This window comes from Sus scrofa, chromosome 13 (assembly GCF_054392235.1).
Source record: "Sus scrofa isolate SSC_HxYL_T2T_F1_AM1 chromosome 13, Sscrofa_HxYL_maternal_Yorkshire_Landrace_v2.0, whole genome shotgun sequence".
Taxonomy (NCBI): domain Eukaryota; kingdom Metazoa; phylum Chordata; class Mammalia; order Artiodactyla; family Suidae; genus Sus; species Sus scrofa.
The window spans coordinates 130040275-130060416 of record NC_139395.1 but is presented as its reverse complement, the minus strand read 5'-3'; the positions used below and the strand labels follow the sequence as shown (position 1 = coordinate 130060416).

The 20142-nt window shown below is 35.4% G+C and overlaps 1 protein-coding gene across 10 annotated transcripts in view; it reads left to right on the top strand.

Moving 5' to 3' along the window:
• TBL1XR1 (TBL1X/Y related 1) overlaps window positions 1-20142 on the top strand; it is a 175964-nt gene that overhangs the window by 126353 nt on the left and 29469 nt on the right. For 6 of the 10 annotated variants that reach the window (XM_021071211.2, XM_021071208.2, XM_084990354.1 and 3 more), the window contains 3 exons: window positions 16663-16808; window positions 18998-19220; window positions 19973-20105. In XM_021071211.2, coding sequence (XP_020926870.1) covers window positions 19055-19220; window positions 19973-20105 — 299 coding nt within the window. In that variant the 5' untranslated portion in view covers window positions 16663-16808; window positions 18998-19054. Of the gene's footprint in view, window positions 1-5849; window positions 5953-16662; window positions 16809-18997; window positions 19221-19972; window positions 20106-20142 lie in introns of all 10 variants that reach the window. The other 4 variants (XM_021071199.2, XM_021071203.2, XM_021071198.2 and 1 more) reach the window with 1 other exon arrangement.

The following is a 20142-nucleotide window of genomic DNA, read 5'->3' as shown; positions in this document are numbered from 1 at the left end:
AATGTGTATATGGCCTTGCCCCATACATTGCATGTGGCAATTATTCAGTAAATATCAATAGTCTTCCATTTCATTTTCTGTAATATTTGAGTTAAGGAGAAGCCATGTGCACACAGATGGGAGAAAAGGCAACTTGGTATACTTCACACATTTTGAATTAAAAGGAAAATTAGTTCCTCCAACACTGTGCCTATGGTAGTAACCAGTAAGCCACCCACATTTTACATCCTTCACCTATCTACAACCCTAGCCTCAGGGTGTATGCTCTCCTAATTTTCTGCATTTTTGCTTATCCAAGTTGGGATTAATTGTTCTCTTTCTTCCCAGCCATTTGTGAAGTTCTCAAGGTCTAGCCCTGGTCTACATTGTTTAGACATGTCTCTAGCACCTGTCACAGTGCCTTAAACACCTGAAGTGCTCATCCACTTTTGACTGAATAAATAAAACAAATTTGTCAGAAAATAGTGAATTTTGCCCCACCATAGGCTCTGTTAATTGCACAACCATTGTAGTATTAAAATTTTCACTTGTCAGTACCCCATCCCCATAAATGCATCTAAGCAACAAATGTTTGGATTAGGTTGTTACCTTAAAATAATTTAAGTAAGTGGAAATTTGACCTTTCTATATGAGGGGAGCAAAACCAGAGGTACCACTTTCCATGAGCAGCAGATTGTTATATTACACTCTGGAGTATTTCTGCTGGGATGTCCTCTGTTTTACCTCTAGTTTGACGCATATAAAGTATGAGTCCCCAGAGGGTTTTGCTCTCTAGGCAGCCCATTTCTGTAGGTAAATCTTTCTACTTTCTAGTCTGGAATCAATTGAGAATTTTTGGGTATTCCCCCCCCATTTCTCCAAGTAAGGTCTATCATTAACTTTAGTCACTTAATTGTTTTAAAACATTTCTTAGGTTGCCTGCCCTCTTTTGGTTGCAGCTAACAAATCTTGTCTGGGTTAGATAATACAATTAATTTTTTACTTCTGTAACCAAAATACCATGGTAAATTAGCTGGAGATAGTACCTGATTCAGTTTGCTCAGTAGATACTTGTCATCAAGACAGTTTGTCTTGTTTCTCTGCCTTCCTTTTCTGCCTCTCTTCATCACAGGCTTCACATAGTGCCCTTGTTGCCTGACCACTCCTCTGAAAGGAGGTTATTTTCATAGAAACCAGCACATGTCTTCTAGCATTTCACTTACTGGGAGCGGTTGAGTTGAACACATGGGGTATGGTGTATGTCAGTGAAGGAGTTATGTTGGCCCCAGACCGAAGGAATGATTTGCTGGTCGGCCTAAGCAAATAAGTGCTTTCCTCTGGACCAGGAGTTCGTTCCCTTAAACCACAGGGCTAAGAATGGACTAGTTCTCCAGATGGAAGGCAGTCATAGTATTCTCTTTCATCAGACAGTGGCGGTGGATGGTACAAGAGGCAAGTCACAGTTTTCTTCATCTGGCTGTTTATTCCTCCTCTTTGCTGCTGAGTTCCAAAGAAGCCCGAGTTATTCTTTTTTCTAGATGGCCTCCCAACGTGTCAGTTACCTTGGGTACCTGTGGGTCTTTAATGTTTATTTTTGGAAAGCTATCACCAAATGTCCAAGGTTACATTGTTTGACAAGTATTTGTCAATATTACAACAATTGTTATTTTAACATCAGAGTTCTTTTAGAGGCTTTTAATAGTGTTGCTCTTTTTTCAACTATTAAACATCTGTGGCCAGTATTTATAGATAGAATGTTTAAAGAAGTGTTATGTTTTGTCACTTATGGCCAACATGTTTTTGTTGTTGCTGTTGTTTATTATTAGTTAAGTTTACATCTTCCTCTTGTTTAGCATGGTGGTGACCTGTATTGGTTCATTTTTTTGAGTGGATCTAATTTGTTAGTGTTCATTATAGCTATTCATCTGTTCCTTGTGGTCTGGTAATTTATGTGTAGGGACTTTTCCTGATGTTGAGGACTATTCATAAATGCACACCTACCAAAAATGAATTTAAGGAAAAAAACCTTTAAGCATAAAAATTCTTATAGGAATCTTAGAATAGTGAAAATTTGGGTCATCTAAATGTTGAGGATTAATGACAGTGAAACTAATGTGTTTATTAAGGGATAATATGCTGCCGTTATACATTTTGGACTATATTACTTTTGTAAGATAAAGAAATTTTGATTATATATTTGATTTTTGGATCATCCGGAGGATTTTAATACCTTGAAATAATGTATTATGAGCAGGAGCATAAAGAAAATCTTTATTTCCTTTTCTTTCTATCCAAACTTTACTGGTTTTTCAGTCTTATAAATTTAAAATAATGTGATTTAGGATCATAGTTGGGCAAACCTGGTATACTCCAGAAATGATATCACAAAAGGCTATGACATCTGTCCTATTTGAGGCCAGTGGCAGAAATATAGTACTAGATATGTAGAAGAACAAACTAGGAGATCGTTAAATGCTTGGAGCAGTTACCATCCAGTGTGTGAATGCTGAATTCAGTTTTGTGACGCTGAAAACGCTGTTATGTATTCAGTGAAAGGAGTCATAGCTGAATTGCCTCAGCAGTCCTGTTTTTGTAATATTTGATAATTATCTGTAAAGTCTTGAAAGTAAATTTCATACTGAGCATTTAAAATATTTGTACTTTTATATTTAAATGCTTGGATAAGTATTCATTAAGACTAATTTTTGTATTTATTTCTGGCTACTTTAATATAGCTGCGCGTCTGACTTAAATATTTGATCGCTTGTAACTGATGGTAGTTTTTTGTTGTTTGTTTGTTTTTAATATTATGGCCACACCCATGACACATGGAAGTTCCTGGGCCAGAGATTGAATCAGAGCCATGGCTGTGACCTACACCGCAGCTCTGGCAATGCCGGATCCTTTAAAACCACTGTGCTGGGCCAGAGATTGAACCTGCACCCAGCCACCCCAGCCACTGCAGTTGGGTTTTTAACCCAACACCACAGCAGGAACTCCACGATGGGAGTTTTGAATAAAAAGCTTTTGTGTTTTTGGAGAGTTATGGTAGGAAAATATAAAGGTATGTAATTTTTTTAAGAATTCAGTTATTTACTATTTAAGAATGGTAAGTATGGTTGGGCAGACTGTACAGAGAAATGCTTTGTGATTTTAGAAGTGTTAGTTCATTTTGGATGTCTTCTGTGGTCTATCAGTTCCTTGAGGGCAGGACTTATTTTATATGTAGTAACCTCTATAAGCCCTGACGTCCAGGCCTTTACCTGTTTGGTATGGGGTAGAGACTGGACAAGTGTCTCAATGTTGTCTAATCTCCTGTTCTTTTTAGGTGTCCTTTTGATGTTAGAATTTAAGTAGACTAATTTCATATCAAATGATATTCTAGAATTAAGTGTCTTTGAAAGAGGATAAACTCAAGTCTTCATAGAGCCTATGTAATTTTATTGCAACTGTGACTGAAACTTTGAATGCAGAATTGCATTAACTGTGTGTGTGCACGTGCATGCGTGCGTGCACACAAAGGGCACGTTTGTTTGAGTGTTTCTCTTCACTGAAAAACAGTTAATTCTGAAAGACATGGAACAACTTTATTTCATCCATCGTAGCTCTTAGCACCGTGCTTTGCCCTTCCTACGGATATACTTGGTGTAAGGGAAAGCAATAATGTTCTTTCTATCCAGGGGCGTAAGAGCTAGCTGAAGTAGGACTACAGCTAGAACGATACTTTTAAAATTTGAACTATTTACCTTTTTTCCCTTGAAAATTTACTTTTGGTTATAGAAACTAGTACAGTACCATGATTAATGTAATAAACCTATTTTTAGCGTTTTGAACAGATAACTTTCCTGCTCTGCATTTTTTATATTTTTTGCTGACTTTAAAAGATATACTGCTAATATTGTGAATTCTCATCGTGGCTCAGGGGTTAATGAACCTGACTAGCATCCATGAGGGCGCAGGTTCGATCCCTGGCCTTGCTCAGTGGGTTGCAGACACAGCTCGGATCCCGCATTGCTGTGGCTGTGGTGTAGGCCAGCGGCTATGGCTCCGATTGGACCTGTAGTATGGGAACCTCCATGTGCCACGGATGTGGCCCTAAAAAGACAAAAAAAAAAAAACAAAGAAAAAATAAAAATATACTGCTAATATGTATTTATTATAGGAATTTTTATAGACATTAATTTATATCATTTTTACTCATATTTATTTTTCTTTGCCCTGGAATGTATTAGTGATGCAGAAGCACCACTGATCACTGCTTTAAGTTGGAACACTGGTGGCCTTTGCTTATCTGAATCAAGCATTGTTGAAAATTTTTATATGTTAGGGGCTTCAGTTCCATTACTCATTATATGAATGCTGGACTTAATGAATGACATATTAGAGGAAAAGAACATTTATTGTTTTATCAGTCTCTTTTACTTGGATTCCACCTCCTTTATCTCATTTGGGAAATCCTCCTAATTAAGTAGTGACTCATTGTTCCCCTGACAGACATATCCATGATTGGTCAAATTATGATTTAAATTCTTACAAGTGTATAATGGGTAGGATTGTTTTGTTTCTTAAATCATTCAGTCAGCAGACTTTCAGCATTGACTAATGAGTACCTACTATGTGTGTAAGCACAGTATTACACATTACTGTGGGTCAGGATAAAATTGAGCAGGGTATCTTGCAGAGCACCAATCATCTGTGGTGCCACAGTGACATCTAGACAAGATGTCTTGAACAAAAATTATCATAGGAGTATCTACCTTTATCATTCTGTTAAGTGGTGTATTATATATATGTATCTATTCTCACAGGTCATTAATTGTACTATGTGAGTTAATTTGGAGGAAGAACCTTTTGCTTTACATGAAGTAGTCGTTATTCGTTATATTTCCTCTATGGTTTCTCTTTTCGGTAAATGAAGTACTACCTATCCAGATGTCCTAAAAGAAACCTTTGATTCCTGCCTTTTTCTCAACTCTTGTGTTGGTCACTCACCCTGTAGCCTACTTCCTAAATACCTTTGGAATCCCTGTGTCTCTCTTTAGCTGCAGTGAAGGTTGTAGGTGTAGAGATTGGATGAAGGTGTAGGTTGTAGTATACTGTAGCACCCTCCTAACATGGCTCCCTTTTCCTGTCCACTTTCCTTGCAGTCTGTACTTCATAGCAGTCAGGATGAGCTCTTAAAAACATAAATGTGTTCCTTCTCTTGTGATGCTTTCAAGGCCTCTCTTAGGCCATGTTTCATGTGTTTCTTTATCTGCACCTAGCCCATCTGTGAACTGTTACTGCTCACTGCATTGCTTCTGTTTCTTGCCTTTCTCCCCATATACTCATGTTCTCACTCTCCTCCTGTCTATCCTTCAGGACTGCTTTGTACATACCTAGAGTTTTTTGAAACTTGTACATTGCAGCTTAGATGTTGAAAAACTAGAGATTTCAAATCCTACCAAATTATGTAGACAAAACCAGCATGATGACTTATGTTCTGCCCAGTAGTCTAAAATCAATCTTTTCCTAAATAAATAATATTCTGATTCTTAGACTATACTGGTTTTTACAGTTAAGGAGAAAAAGGAAACAACTTTTCTGTGCTATTTGATATAATCATTAAAACATGATGTTAAAGCCCTTATGTAAATTTCAAATCATTTTTGCTAGTATGTTGTAGAAAAAGAGACCCAGCCATGTTTTGGTTATATCATCTATTACTAACTTCTTGGAAGTGACTGTATTTATTAGGGTTTATTATTAGGCAATATTGAAACTTCATTTTACATTATCTGATAAAATCAAATGGTTTTTACAACATTGTTTACATTTTGTTTAAAATATTTTATTAAGAAAATACTTAATTAACTTTGTTTTATTTTTAGGGTTATATCCTGTGTTGTGACCTCATGGTTTAAGTGGGAATAAAGATGAGTATAAGCAGTGATGAGGTCAACTTCTTGGTATATAGATACTTGCAAGAGTCAGGTGAGTACTTTCATAAAGTAAATAGGCCTCAAATTATTTTAATATTCTCAAAATAACCTTTTATGCATTTGAAATTTGTATCAGTCCAAACTGTTGAACTTTGTATGTTTCCTTAATGTCTGGACTGCCATTTTAAAGCTATGTGTTACTGCATGGTTTAACTCTCTGACTCTTTCAAATATGTTGGAATCATCTCAGGCAAATATTTGTAAAATGGTTTGGCTTTCACTGTTCAAAGACCATTTTTATAATTTGTTATGAGGTGAGATTATTGCTCATGATTGATAGGAACATATAAATTCTCAGTTACCATCAATTTGATAATGTATCTTTAGAATCCTCAGCGTAATATTACTACTTCTAATTGCAGTTAGCATTTCAAAATCTAAATTAGCCTTATTCTTTGATACTGCTTTTGTAAGTATTATCCCCATTAAGTATGTCTTTGCCTTGAATTTTACTAGCGTGTTTATTGGAAGCCAACTAGTGCATATATATTATTGCAAGTCATTTGTAATAAATATTAAGTAAATCAGTGTTCTCCATGTTTTCTAGACAGACTTAGAGGTGTTGTCATAGAATAGAAAGAAAACAAGAGAAAATGGGATGGATTAAGGGAAAAAATGTAAAAGTAGAAGAGGGAAAAACTTGGGTTGGATGCAACATAGGATGGTGGAAAAGATTAACTTCAGTGGTAAATTAGATTGTGAGCATGAGATGGAATCAGTTGGTGGTTGAAAGTATGCTGGGGAGGTTGAATTTTTGAAATTGTAGCTTAAAGTTATTTGGATATTTAGTAAGGTAAGATTTGGTATTGAAAAATAATTTTGGTAGTCACTTGTGAGGGGGGAAATGGAAGGAATAGAATAGGAGGTTGAGGCCTCAATTTTGGTTTTGAAACCTGAGTTCTTCTTATAGGGGCTTAGTTAATTGTCCTTTCTTATACATGGAATGTAAACATGATCTTCCATCTTAGATCCTCTGCTTGCTGAGATGTTCTCAAGGGCACTCCATTTATGAGCTTTTCTCTTGGGAGGGACTTTTGTATTCCCAAGCACCAACACTGTTTCTCTCTGACTTGAGACAGCTGAGAAAATTATGTTCAACAAGGACAGAAAAGGAAAAAGAGAAGAAACTAAAATAACCAACAATGCAGAATAACCTGTTATGAAGCTTTGGAATGAATAGATCTTGTTTTGTTTTCAACTGGTAACCTGGTATTAAAGGCAGATCCGAAGAGGACATCCATAGAATATTTTGAATAAGATAAAATGTCAGTAAAGTGGAAAAGGCAGCGAACTGTTACATATATAACGTGTAAGCTCATGTTTGGATATTGTGATATAGTGCTTTGGGCCATAATGGAAAGAATTTGTTGGGTCAAAACAAACTCTGCTTTTTCTGCCTTTAAATCTGACCACCATTTAAGCCAGAGCTTTGAGGCTTTAGAGCCTAAAGTGGAAAACATTGTGAAGTATCAGGGGATGGGAAATGGCTTGTAGGTTTATTGTAAAGGCAACTATTTGGTTTCAGCCATATCAAACTACTGTTTCTGGAGATGAGTAACAGCTGAATAGCTCAGCAGCATCCTGTGGTTGAGCCAGTGCTGAGGTGAAATAGGACAGGGTAAAGGTAGAGATGTTTGATAAATACTTAAAAATCTTCTTTTTTCCAAACAGAAGCCCACAAATTGATGTTTTATGTCTCTACAAGAAAATACAAAGTAAAGGAGACAGTAAAATAATACTCTGGATTAATTTCTAAGTGTGCAGTGATTAAATATTATCAAAAGTTTTAAGGTTGCTTACATTCTCAGAGAAAATCATTCTCAATTTCATATTTTAAGGTATTTCATGTTGCAGTAAACATAAAGCAAGAATAATATTTCTTGGAAAAACTTTGTATGGTAGATTAATATTTATCATATTAAGTCCTGTAGAATTGTTTACTGTGTTTTTAGTTGTGCTTTGTGTATTCTTTAGAAAGCTTTATACTTTACAGTGTATTGGTGGTGAAATACAGTGTTAAGCTACATCTCTAAAAATATGAACACTTGCCCCTTTATAAGATCAGTAACTTACATTATGATTTATAAGGGAGAATCAGATTCAACTGATAATATTTTTACTTTCAACAGTTTTTCTAGGAATGCAACTTTCCATAAATATAAGAATCACCTATACCAGAGTTCTAAAGTTTGATTCTCTGACCGTCTGCATGAGAATCATCTGGAGAGGAGGAGTGGGGCCCCAGAATCTGCATTTTACAGATGCCTCAGATGGTTCATAGGCATATTAAAGTTTGAAAGCCACTAATCCATATTAGGACAACTAGAACATGACCAAAAAAAAAAAAAATTGACATTGAGTATGTAGCATGTTCATGGTATCCTGAAAGAAGAGTTATATTTAGTAACTATTTGAGATAGAGTTAAAAGCCTGAAGTATACACATTGAGGTTTGAGGTGTGAGAATATCTCCTAAAGAGAGAGCTTCCCCTAAATTGTTGTATTTTTTATTTGTAGGCAATATTTAACAGGAATGATAAGGTGTGTTTATACCGTAAAAGATATGATGAGATGTTCGTTTGGAATTACTTCTAGAAATAGGAGATGGGAAAGAGTTTAAGAAATGAATGCTTCTGTGGCCTCAGGAGAGGTTTCAGATAGAGCCCAGAATCTAACCCATCTTAACAATTGACCCTTACTCCAAGAGCTCTTCCTCAATTTTGATCTCTAATTATACATAAAAGTGACCAGTGGATAATATTTTGGCATTATCTAGAACAGTAATTCCTTCTCTGGGTTGTTTGGGGGATTTGGCATTTATTTATCACCATAACTTACAGAGAATTAGTTGTTAAATATCTAAGAAATGATGTAAGTTACTTTTTAGACCGTAATTATTTCTTTTAAAGATTTAAAGCAATGCAGAAGAAACTAGAATCTTAATATCGCTACCTCACCTCTAAAAGAGTACTGAATCTGGAGGTTCCCATCATGGCTCAGTGGAAACGAATCTGACTAGTATCCATGAGGATGCAGGTTCGATCCCTGGCTTCACTCAGTGGGTTAAGGATCCAGTGTTGCTGTGAGCTGTTGTGTAGGTTGCAGACTCGGCTCAGATCCTGCTTTGCTGTGGCTGTGGTGTAGGCCGGAGGCTACAGCTCCGATTGGACCCCTAGCCTGGAAACCTCCATATGTTGTGGTCACAGCCCTAAAAGAAAAAAGAAAAGAAAAAAACGAAAAACAAAAAGAGTACTGAATCAGATTAGGAGATGGGAAGAAAATAAATATTTCTAACAAAGTGTCTTTGGAATGACATTCAGCAGGCTGGTTTGTAAAGACCTGCCACAAAGGAAAATAAAGTTTCCTTCTTGCTTGTCTTATTACCTCAAAGTTCTTGGTCAGAAAGTCCAAAAACACCTTCTGAAAGTTTTGTTCTGTTTTGATAAATGTGTGATTTAGAAATAATGATTTTCAGTAAGAAATTCTAATATTTGTTCTCTGCAGTGTTAAATGTTGACTGTGTAGTATCTATCTCTAGAGGGAAGAAAATGACTTAAATTGTTTTAGTCTTAAATACTTCATACTATGTGCTAAATATCCTATTATGACTATTATCAGCATTAGAAGATATTACCTGAGAGAAGTATCTGCCCCACCCCTCCATTATGTAATTTCTCAGGACTCTCATTTTCTCATTCATAAAATTTGTTACTTGTTAAATAGGGACTATAGTGTGATAATCAGCCTCAAATATTTTATAAACATCTGTTTGAAATAAGCCACCATTCCCTATTGGTTAAAACTAATTAAGAGAAAAGTTTATTTGTTATAGGATAGTTTTATTAAGTATTGGAACTTTAAATTTTTTTCTTATTTTTATTTCTAGAAAGTTCATCCTAAGCATGTTGCCTTGATCATTATCATTTTGCACTGTTACAAACTAATGTCATATTTAAAAAATACTCCCTGGGGAATAAAATGTTATTTTTAAAATTTTGAGATGACTTGGAAATTGAATGTATTTGACATGTAGTACCGTGAGTAATGGTTGCCTTGATTCAGTATGCTCCTTTAATTAGCATTCACCCAAGGACATTAGTAATTTGATTGCCCTAATAATTCATATTTAGCAACCATATGCAGAGTAAATACTAAGTGGTACATACTGTAATTGTGTATAATAGAATCTGATATAGTGTTAATTTTAGAAGACCTAAGCTGGTTTGTACTTTAAAAATTTTCTTCCTCATCCCAAGCACCTTTTTTCGTTTGACTCTTCTATAGTGATTTACAATTTTAGTTTATTTTTTTTCAGAAAAAATTATTCCTGGCAATTATTTGTGAACTTTGTGGTACCCATTTTTCTTGTCGCATTGTATAAATTGAAATTTTGTGTATTTGGTTTGGGGGAGAATTCTTGATTCTAGATTTTAACTGTCATCTGATAACATATTGAAGAACTCAGTAACATATATATTTATGATGAACTTCACTGTTGAATGCTATGTTGTATCTTATGATTGAAGGCTAACTGAAAGATGCCAAAACAACATGTCCTTAATACCAGATAGTTTTCTAGATGGTGATTGTGAATACTGTAATTTTTAAAAAATGCTCATTTTTTAGAACTGTGGTTCACCTTGCCATGCAGTCTCCATTTACAGGAAGGTAATGATATATGTGGACTTAAAGTGTTTGGTTCAGGAAAGATCATCTTGTCTCTCCTGCACCCTACCTCTCATTCCATAGTTTTCTAACCTTTTCAAAAGGATATTGTATGTCCCAGGGTACAGGCCTCACACCACACCACTTTTTCTGACATGTTGCTTAAAATGTTGTATTTGTTTGTAAGATCAAACGTCAAACATGTTTTATTTAGAAATCTAAACATGATCGTGGTGGGCACAAACTAACCTGAATGTTTATGTATAATGTTAATGTTCTGACCTGTAACACTGAATAGGTCACTCATTTGTCTTTTTCATTTAGTGATTTTGTATTAACCTCTATAATTGTAAAATACCGTCAGTTACCTGACAGTGCAGTTTCTCTTGACTCAGATAAAGGTAACTGGGCTACATAAACAGTCTTTCTTACATATCCCCCACTGGTCCCATTTTTAAGCAGGCTCTTTAACAATGGGCTTGATGGAGTTAGGTTAAACTGGCTGTCAGTAATGTGCCTCTAGCTATGAGGAACCGGAGTGGGGAGAGCTCAGCATCTGGTGTGTCTATCCTGAGTCTTCCTTTGGGTTTTTATGAGATGAAGATCAGTTACAGAAATGCACGTATGTATATAGTTTTGGTTTATGATAAAATAAAATACGCACTAACACTGATTGACACAGAGTTGTTGTGTACCTGACTAATTAACAGTAAACATCAAGCAGTTGTCATAAATGCTGATAATTACTATACTTTCATACTTCCAAATCAGTTTTTCTTCTTTTTTTTTTTTTTTTTGGAAGCTGAATGGTTTATTTTTCTCTGATTAAAAAAGAAATTCCTGTTACACATTCCTACTGACATGCTTGTTAGAAGACAAAAGTCCTTTAATAGATGCCAGAGAACTTGTTCAATCTTAATAGTAATCTTTTTGTTTTTTTAGGAATAGCCAACATTAGCAAGGGTATGAGGAAAACATATAAATTGCTAATGGCATTATAAATATGTATCTTTTCTTTGAAAAGCAATTTGATAATCATGCGCTTCCTTTAAAAGGTTCATGTCGCCTTCAACTTTTGAGGGAATCCATCCTAAGGAGAAAAAAAAGTATATATGTATACATACCCATCTACACACATACAAACATACATGGCAAAAGCCTATACACGTAGATAACTGAGATAAGATTCTTTTTAAAATCATGAACATTGGGAAAGTCCAGGTGTCCAGTCATAGGATGAATAATTTACTAGCTGAGTGCATTTATTGGCTGAATATTATGGTATTATTGAAATCATTTCAGAAAATATAATTCGTATCAAGTGTTCATAGTTATATATATTTTTAAGGACAAAATTTTGGGGCACAAAACTATACAGCCAGTGTATTATATTGTGCTGAAGAAAAGGAAACAAAAGATATTAACAGTTACATTTGGGTTTTGGTTTTGTAATTCTTTTTCTTTCTTCACATTTTCTTTTAATAAGTGCTACGTCTAACTCTTCAGCATCCAAGATCCCCTATAGCATTTTCCCCCTTTTTATGTTTTCTGAAACCTTTAAGCATTTAAATTGGATCTATAGAAAAGAATGGGATTTGGGGGGAAGGGAGTATGTGGTGATGGAAGCAGGGGTATAATTTTTTGGGTTTTTCTGACCTGAATTTTAAAAAGATCTTGGGTAAATCAGATTTTCCTTCCAGATTAGGGCACTGTGTTGTGATGGTAGTTAAACTTTGCCTTTTTGTTTTCCCTGTTCAGACGCTATACCATAACCATGTTCAGGGCCCATTTTCATGTTCCTGCATTCTTTATTTGCAAAGTAGAATTAGCAGACTCTGGAGGACTTAACTTCCCAATGAGAACACAATCTCTGTTATGTCATGAAAAGACACTCCTGAAACAAGCAACATGTAGAAAGTGGTTGTCTCGTCATCTCGTTTCTTTTTTTGCTTTTTAGGGTTGTGGTTGAGGCATATGGAAGTTCTCAGGCTAGGGGTCTAATTGGAGCTACAGCCACTGGCCTATGCCATAGCCACAGCAACGTGGGATTCGAACCACATCTGCAACCTACATCACAGCTCACGGCAATACTTGATCCTTTTCTCACTGAGTGAAGCCAGGGGTCGAACCCGCAACCTCATGGTTAGTAGTTGGATTCATTTCCACTGCACCCCAATGGGAACTCCTGATCTCATTTCTTAAATGGTAACGGGGGAATGGTGCTTGATCTCAAGAGTAACTCCACATAGAGCCCTACCACTGCTGGTCTTTATTGCTGAATTAATGTATACTGAACATGGTGGTTTTCAGCCTTATTCCTCTCTGGAATTAATTTCTTTCATTTTGTTTCTTCCTTCCTTTCTTGTTTTCTTTTCTTTCCTTTTCCTTTCTTTTTAAGGCCACACCCATGGCCTATTGAAATTCCTGTGCTAGGGCTCCAGTCAGCTGCAGCCGCCAACCTATGCCACAGCCACAGCAACACCAGATCCAAGCCGTATCTATGACCTTTGCACAGCTTGTGGCAACACCAAATCCTTAACCTACTAAGCAAGGCCAAGGATCCAACCCATATCCTTATGGATACTAGTTGGGTTCTTAACCCATCTGGTCACAATGGGAACCATGGAGTTTCTTTACTACCTCCCAAATTTTAATTGCCCTAGTGAATGTGTAGAGTACTTGATTACAGAGATAGTATTTATTATCAGATTTGCTTTTACCCTCGGAAGGAAGGGATGCTCTAATATGGCAGTCAGGCGGGACTTTAGCATTTTGGAGATTTAAGCTGATCCCTTTTGCCTTCTACTCTGTAGATGAAAAGTTGTCCCTGAAAAAGAATCCCCTACATAAATATTTACAAATAAATGCAAATATATTTTGACATGAGGCTAGTTCAACTTCAGTGTATCAAGGGAAATTTAAGTCATATGTTTTTTTCTTGATTATAAATTTTTTTGATGTGCCAAGGTAAATTGTAGTAGAATTGCATTCTGATTTAACAGATGTTTATTGAGCATTAGCTAACAATCTAATTTTCCATAATTGAAAGGCTGCTAGACATAAACTCATCTTCAGCCCATACACATACACAACCATAGATATATAGGTGATAACCTTTCAATGTGGTAAATGCTATACAGATATTATGGGATTAGCATAACAGGATGCTCAGCTTTAGAGCAATGAAAGGAACGACTTCACCTCCATCCTTCCACATAGGTGAAAAGAGCACAAGAATCCGTAAGGTCCAGAGGCGTGACATCACACAACATACCCAGGGTGTTACTTGTTATCAGCGATCACTTGAATTTAATGTGCAATGGAAAGAATGGAAAGGTGGAATTAGGGAGATGAGCCTGGAGAGATGGGTAGAGTCAAGATTACAAAAGTAACTCTGTACCATACTTAGGAGTTTAGCCTTGGTTATGAAGGCCAAAAGGATCATTCTCAGTGCTCAAGTAAGGAGAAATATGATCAGTTTTTGTTTTACAGGTCGTATTCTAGCTGTAGTGTAGCAAATATACTGGACTGGGGAAGAGAGAAAATGAATTTATGACGGTACTAGTCCAGGCAAAGGAGGATGGGACATTAAACCTAAGGTTCTAGAAGAAAAGGAAAGCTGAGAACAGAGATCGGAGATGCAGGATTGATAGGATTTGGCAAATGGTGGAATGCCACAGGCTGAGGTGGAAGTTAGGATGACTTGCAGGTGTAGCAAAGTAAGGTAGGATATTTCTGAGGAAAAACAAGTTTTAGGGAGAGGAAGAAAAGTAGTTTTAAACATAATGATTTTAAGATGCCATGTAATGCAATGGCTAGAAATAAAGGAAAAGCTATAGTTGAATTCAACATGTATTGAAGCAGAGCATTTAAGTAAGATTCACTTCTTCAGGGTAAACATTAACGATAAGTGCCAAAACAGTGCTAATGACCCATTTAGAGGCATTTCCTTGCTGTTTGAGAACATTCGAAGCACATGCAAAACAACTGGAGGTGGTTGTGAGCACCTGGTCTCAGAACAACCTCAGGATATGTGCAACATTCCAGCCAAACTTTGACATCATTCTGCCTGGATCTAAACGTAACTAATTATTATTATTTAAGTTGTACTCAGGAATTGGCATACAGAAATCATGGAAGTTGCTATAATTTAGAAGGCTTATGAAAAATCAAAACACTTCAGAAACCTTGCTAATAAGATGTCTTAATGTTTCATGCACTACCGATACCACTTTCTAATACCCTGAGTTGAAACAAGAACAGTGATGCAGTCTTTTTTTTCTGTTTAGTAAACAGCTTGTACTGCCTGTCTTGATCCTTGACCCTATTCTAAGTGTTCCATAGAATTGGGAGAGTTGAGTGGTTATGGCCGTGGTCTCTGAATGAATTTAAATCCTTATTTTCTTTGTGACTATTTTCCCATCTGCTAATTCAGATGATAAAGTAATAAATTATAAATGTGTGCATGGTGTCGGCCCTCTGATATCCTCTATCTTGAAGTCTTACCTCTTAAGTCTCTAAGCCACTTAGGTGGGTTTTTGTTTTTGTTTTTCCTATTTTTGATTTACTGCAGTATTTGTTTTAGGAGGGATATGCAAAAGAGAACAGGAGTCTCCAACCTCACTGCTTATGGATTTCACTGCCATATCTCTCACTTTTTCTCCCCATCCTTCCCAGTCTTGATTCTGAGCTTCCTATTCTGGCATCTGGAATCTTCTCATGTTTAAGTAGTTACAAGTTTCCTGACAGAGACAATGCAATGTGCTTTTTTCATTTGTGTATTTTTTAGCCTTTTTTGTGAGCTAAGATTAGGCTGCAAACTATCAGTGTATTTTAAAATGATCTCGTCTGTGTGTAAAATCAAGACATTAAAATTCAAGTCTTAAAGGTAACATCTTTTTAGTTTCTCACTGTGTATAGTTAGAGAAGTAGGTTAGGTGTTCCAAAGAGGAAAAGAAGGAGCAGCCTTAAGAAAGATGAACTTAGGTGTACTTTGACTCTCTGTTAACCAATTAAAATATCTCCTAGCCATGTGCTGTTTGTGAGCCCAGAGTATTTTATGGGTTGTTCATAAGTGCTACACGGAGCCTGAGAGTAGAAGCACAAAAGAAAAAGATATGAACTAAGCACTAAACAACTAGGGTAGACAGGCTAGACAACACATTATATAGATTAAATTAGTTTAACCAAAACTCCAATAAGCCCATATTCATTTACTTTGTTTAGTACGAAAGTTTCTTAACATTCTATGTAGATGTGTAATTTAATTATTTTAAAATACATCAGTGACAGATACTATTTAATGATAAGCTCTGATGAATATGTTGATAAAGAGAATAACCCTCCTTGGGCCTCTGTTTATTAGAATTTTACTTTTGAATTTGGACCTGCCTTTATAAAAAAAACAAAGCAACCATAAAGAGATTTTTGGGAGTTTCCTTCTTGCCTCAGCAGTTAGTGAAACTGACTAGAGTCCATGAGGATGAGGATTCGATCCCTGGCCTTGCTTAGTGGATTAAGGAATACAATGAAATTTAAGCATAGAGATTATTTTTCATTATTAAATTTCAGTTTTCATTCCTTATATTAGTATTAGTTTACATTTTATCTTCCTAAGTAGTTTTTAAGAATAACCTGCAAAATACTGAATTTATAAATTCAATGATGAATTTGTATGTAGAAATTTAGACTACAGAAATACTAAATTTCACTTATCTCAGCCTAAGTTTTTTGAGAGAAGCAATTCAGTTACATGATGTACAGAGGCTTTTTTCCAGCTTTAAAGTTTGATGCTATTTGTTGAGGAAAATTGTGTTCCACTTTTATGTAATTAAAGTGAAAAGGAAAATATATAAAGGTTAACATGTTTGGATTTTCATATTTCTTTTGTTTAAAAACATATGTGACCTTAGCTAACAGTCTGGGATTTCAGATGGGTGAAATGTGATTTTGAAAGATTGTTAAAAGTCTTTCATTTGTGTCATATAGCATGTTGCCACTTGGAGAATAAATTCTTATACCTCTTCTTTTGCTTTCAGGATTTTCTCATTCAGCGTTCACCTTTGGTATAGAAAGCCATATCAGTCAGTCTAACATAAATGGTGCCCTCGTCCCACCTGCTGCATTGATCTCCATCATCCAGAAAGGTCTACAGTATGTAGAGGCAGAAGTTAGTATTAATGAGGTAAGGAAGACTATTTCAAATACTAATTCTTACTCACATCTGCTCTTAAGTATCTGATATCTTGTTTACTCATTCATTTTCTTACTTCAGCTTCACTAGGTAAATAGTTGAAAGGCATTATTCCTAGTGTGGCAGTCAGGTCACCCAGGCAAGGCATGTTGGCTCCTAAATCTAAGGACTATTTTCTTATTTATCTTTATGTGGTTTTATAAGTAAATAGTAAGAAATTATTTTCTTTAAAATAACAGTATGTGCTATCATATGTTGAGACCATAATTAATAGTCTGAAAAATTGGGGGTCTTAGATTATTTGGTTATTACCTGATTTTGGAAGGCAGTTTATAATGAAAGCGATCTGAGATCTGTATCATCTGGGTAGTTTATAGTCTCAGGTGTCTGCAGAGTGTGACCCATTTCATTAGCCAAATCCTGCCTGTTGCTTGGTTTTGTAAAGTTTGCTTGGTACACAGCCACGCTCCTTCATTTATATATTATCTTGCTGCTTTTGTGCTACAGTGCCAGAATTGAATGGTTGTAACAGAGACTTTATATATAGTCTGAAAAGCCTGAAATATTTATTATCTGGTCTTATGCAAAAAAATTTTGTAAACTCTAGTATAGCTGATAGTTTTCATATATGGTCAGAATTTATGATACATGAGAGATTTTTACCTTATTTTTGTTTCAGAGATTAACATATTCCTCTTTCCTTTGCATGTATAGTTTCTACATCAATATTTATTACTATAATTATATAATGTACTAAAATTGATTATTTTTTAATTACCTCATCTCTGTAACTGAAAAAGACATCAATACTAAATTAAATATGTCCTCATTGTATCTTTTATTGAAGAGGATGATAAATAATTTCCACCAGTGGCCAGCTCTCATTTTATCTAAAAAAGTTTTTGTGGATTTAATATAGAACTCCACAATTACCTGTGTTGGTTTTAGTATTTTTAAGTTACTTACAGGTTAAAATAGTTTCTCCTACTCCTCAAATGCTCTATTGCAATTGACAGTTCAGAAAGATATGCTATGTTTTGTGGCTTGGAGCACCCCACCACAGTGCTTTAGGTGCATGTTTAAGTGAGTCAGGGTTCACATGTGCATATGCTGTAATATGCACTGTTTCAATTTCTGACTTGCTCTGTGTCTTCTTGTGTTTGCTGGAGAACTTACTAATTGTAAACTTCCTGATGTCAATGAGAGGAGCTTTGAGACATTATAGCAACTTGATAAAATTAAAGAGCACTAGTTTATGAGTCATGGTCCTACTTCTCAAATGTTAGTTCTCCCATAGAGCTTATTAAAACAAGGATTCTTGAGCCCTTGCGAGATTTTGATTCAGTAGGTTTGAATCTACATTTCTAACAAGTTACCAGGTGATGATGGCGCATTTGGTCCTTGGATTGCACTTTGAACAGCACTGGTTAACAGATCTCAACGCCATTGACTAACTGTGGAGCTGCCAAGTCTTTAATCCTTTTTGTGCCTTTATTTCAGTGTTAGTAAAATAAGATAATTGTATGGCATAATATCTTACATCTATTTCTGTTTTAAAATTTTAGTCAAATCTCAAGAAAATTTGGAATTCAACAAAAGCTTTTTTTTGTTGTTGTTTTTTTTTTTTTTTTTGGCCTTCACCTGCAGCATGTGGGAGTTCCCAGGCCAAGGATCGAATCTGCATCACAGCAGTACCCTGAGCCACAGCAGTGACAACACTGGATCCTTAACCCACTGCACCACAAGAGAACTTCAACAAAAACTATTTTTAAAATTTTTTGTTTTATAGAAGCATTCACTAAAATGTGGCATCAAATATCATTGTATCAACTACTCCATATTGCTTTTAAAAAACAATATTTTGGAGTGTAATTAATAAGCCTTTTTATCATCCATGCCTACTTTTTATTATTCCCTGTCAGTATTTCAGCTTTAATAACTGTACCATTTAAGAGTATGAACAAAGTGAGGAAGAAAATTTAAACAGCTGTTTGCAGTACTTCTTATAGTTACCTTCTTCCCTTCTGATTCGTTTCTTTCTTACATGCATTCAGAAAAGTATCTCAAAATGTTTTGTCTTGGAATGAAGATTTTCATATCTGGTGTTGACCTGTATGAATACAAATTACTCTAAATGTGTTATCTTTGATTTTTTTTTTCTCATAATTTTTCAAATCCAGGATGGTACCTTGTTTGATGGCCGACCAATAGAGTCTCTGTCACTGATAGATGCCGTGATGCCTGATGTAGTACAAACAAGACAACAAGCTTATAGAGATAAACTTGCACAGCAACAAGCAGCAGCTGCTGCAGCTGCCGCAGCTGCAACAAACCAACAAGGATCTGCAAAAAATGGAGAAAATACAGCAAATGGGGAGGAGAATGGAGCACATACTATAGCAAGTGAGTTGAGAGCGGAATTTTAAAACTCCTTTTCAGAAAAGAAAAAAAAAAAAAAACTTTCCCCTGTGGGGATACCTCATTTTCTAAGTTGAAGTAACATCATGTATTTCATTTATACTAACTTATTTCCCTAATTTATATCACACAATTCAAATTTGTATACCTAAAACTCCGTGTAGTTAGATTTACTTTCATAGATTTTTTTTCTTTTTAAATTATTTAGAAACCATTTTTCTAATGTTAAATGAATTTTGTACCTGGATTTGGTTTCTAAATATAATTTGTAACACCAGTCATTAATAAATACAGTAAAGCTTTGACATGGAGATATAAAGGCAACTCTAATGTTATATGAATGATATCAGCAACCCCTACTGGCAGAAACTCAGAATAGTATTGGCAAGAATTATATTTAATTCAAACCATTTTATCATTTTAGCTTTGGTTCTAACCTTTGTCTCCCAGTCTTTCTCTGTTCCTATTCCCCACGACCCTCATCTCTGAACATACACTCAGATACACATCTATTTTAAAAATATATACTCATACTTAACTAAAGATAAGAATTTATTATTCATGTGATAAATACTGTATAGTCATTTTCACCATTGTCTGCTACAATGAAAAAAAGGTTATACTATATTTTAAAGGAGATATTAGCTGGTTAGGAATTCTTCTTTCCCCCCCCCCCCCCCCAGATATTAAAATAGGACTACCTAACTAGAATTTTCCTCTTATATCTCATGTTGCAGATAATCATACTGATATGATGGAAGTGGATGGGGATGTTGAAATCCCTCCTAATAAAGCAGTTGTGTTAAGGGGACATGAATCAGAAGTTTTCATCTGTGCCTGGAACCCTGTTAGTGATCTCTTGGCATCAGGGTATGTTTCTCAGAGTGAAACTAAAATGGATTTCTAA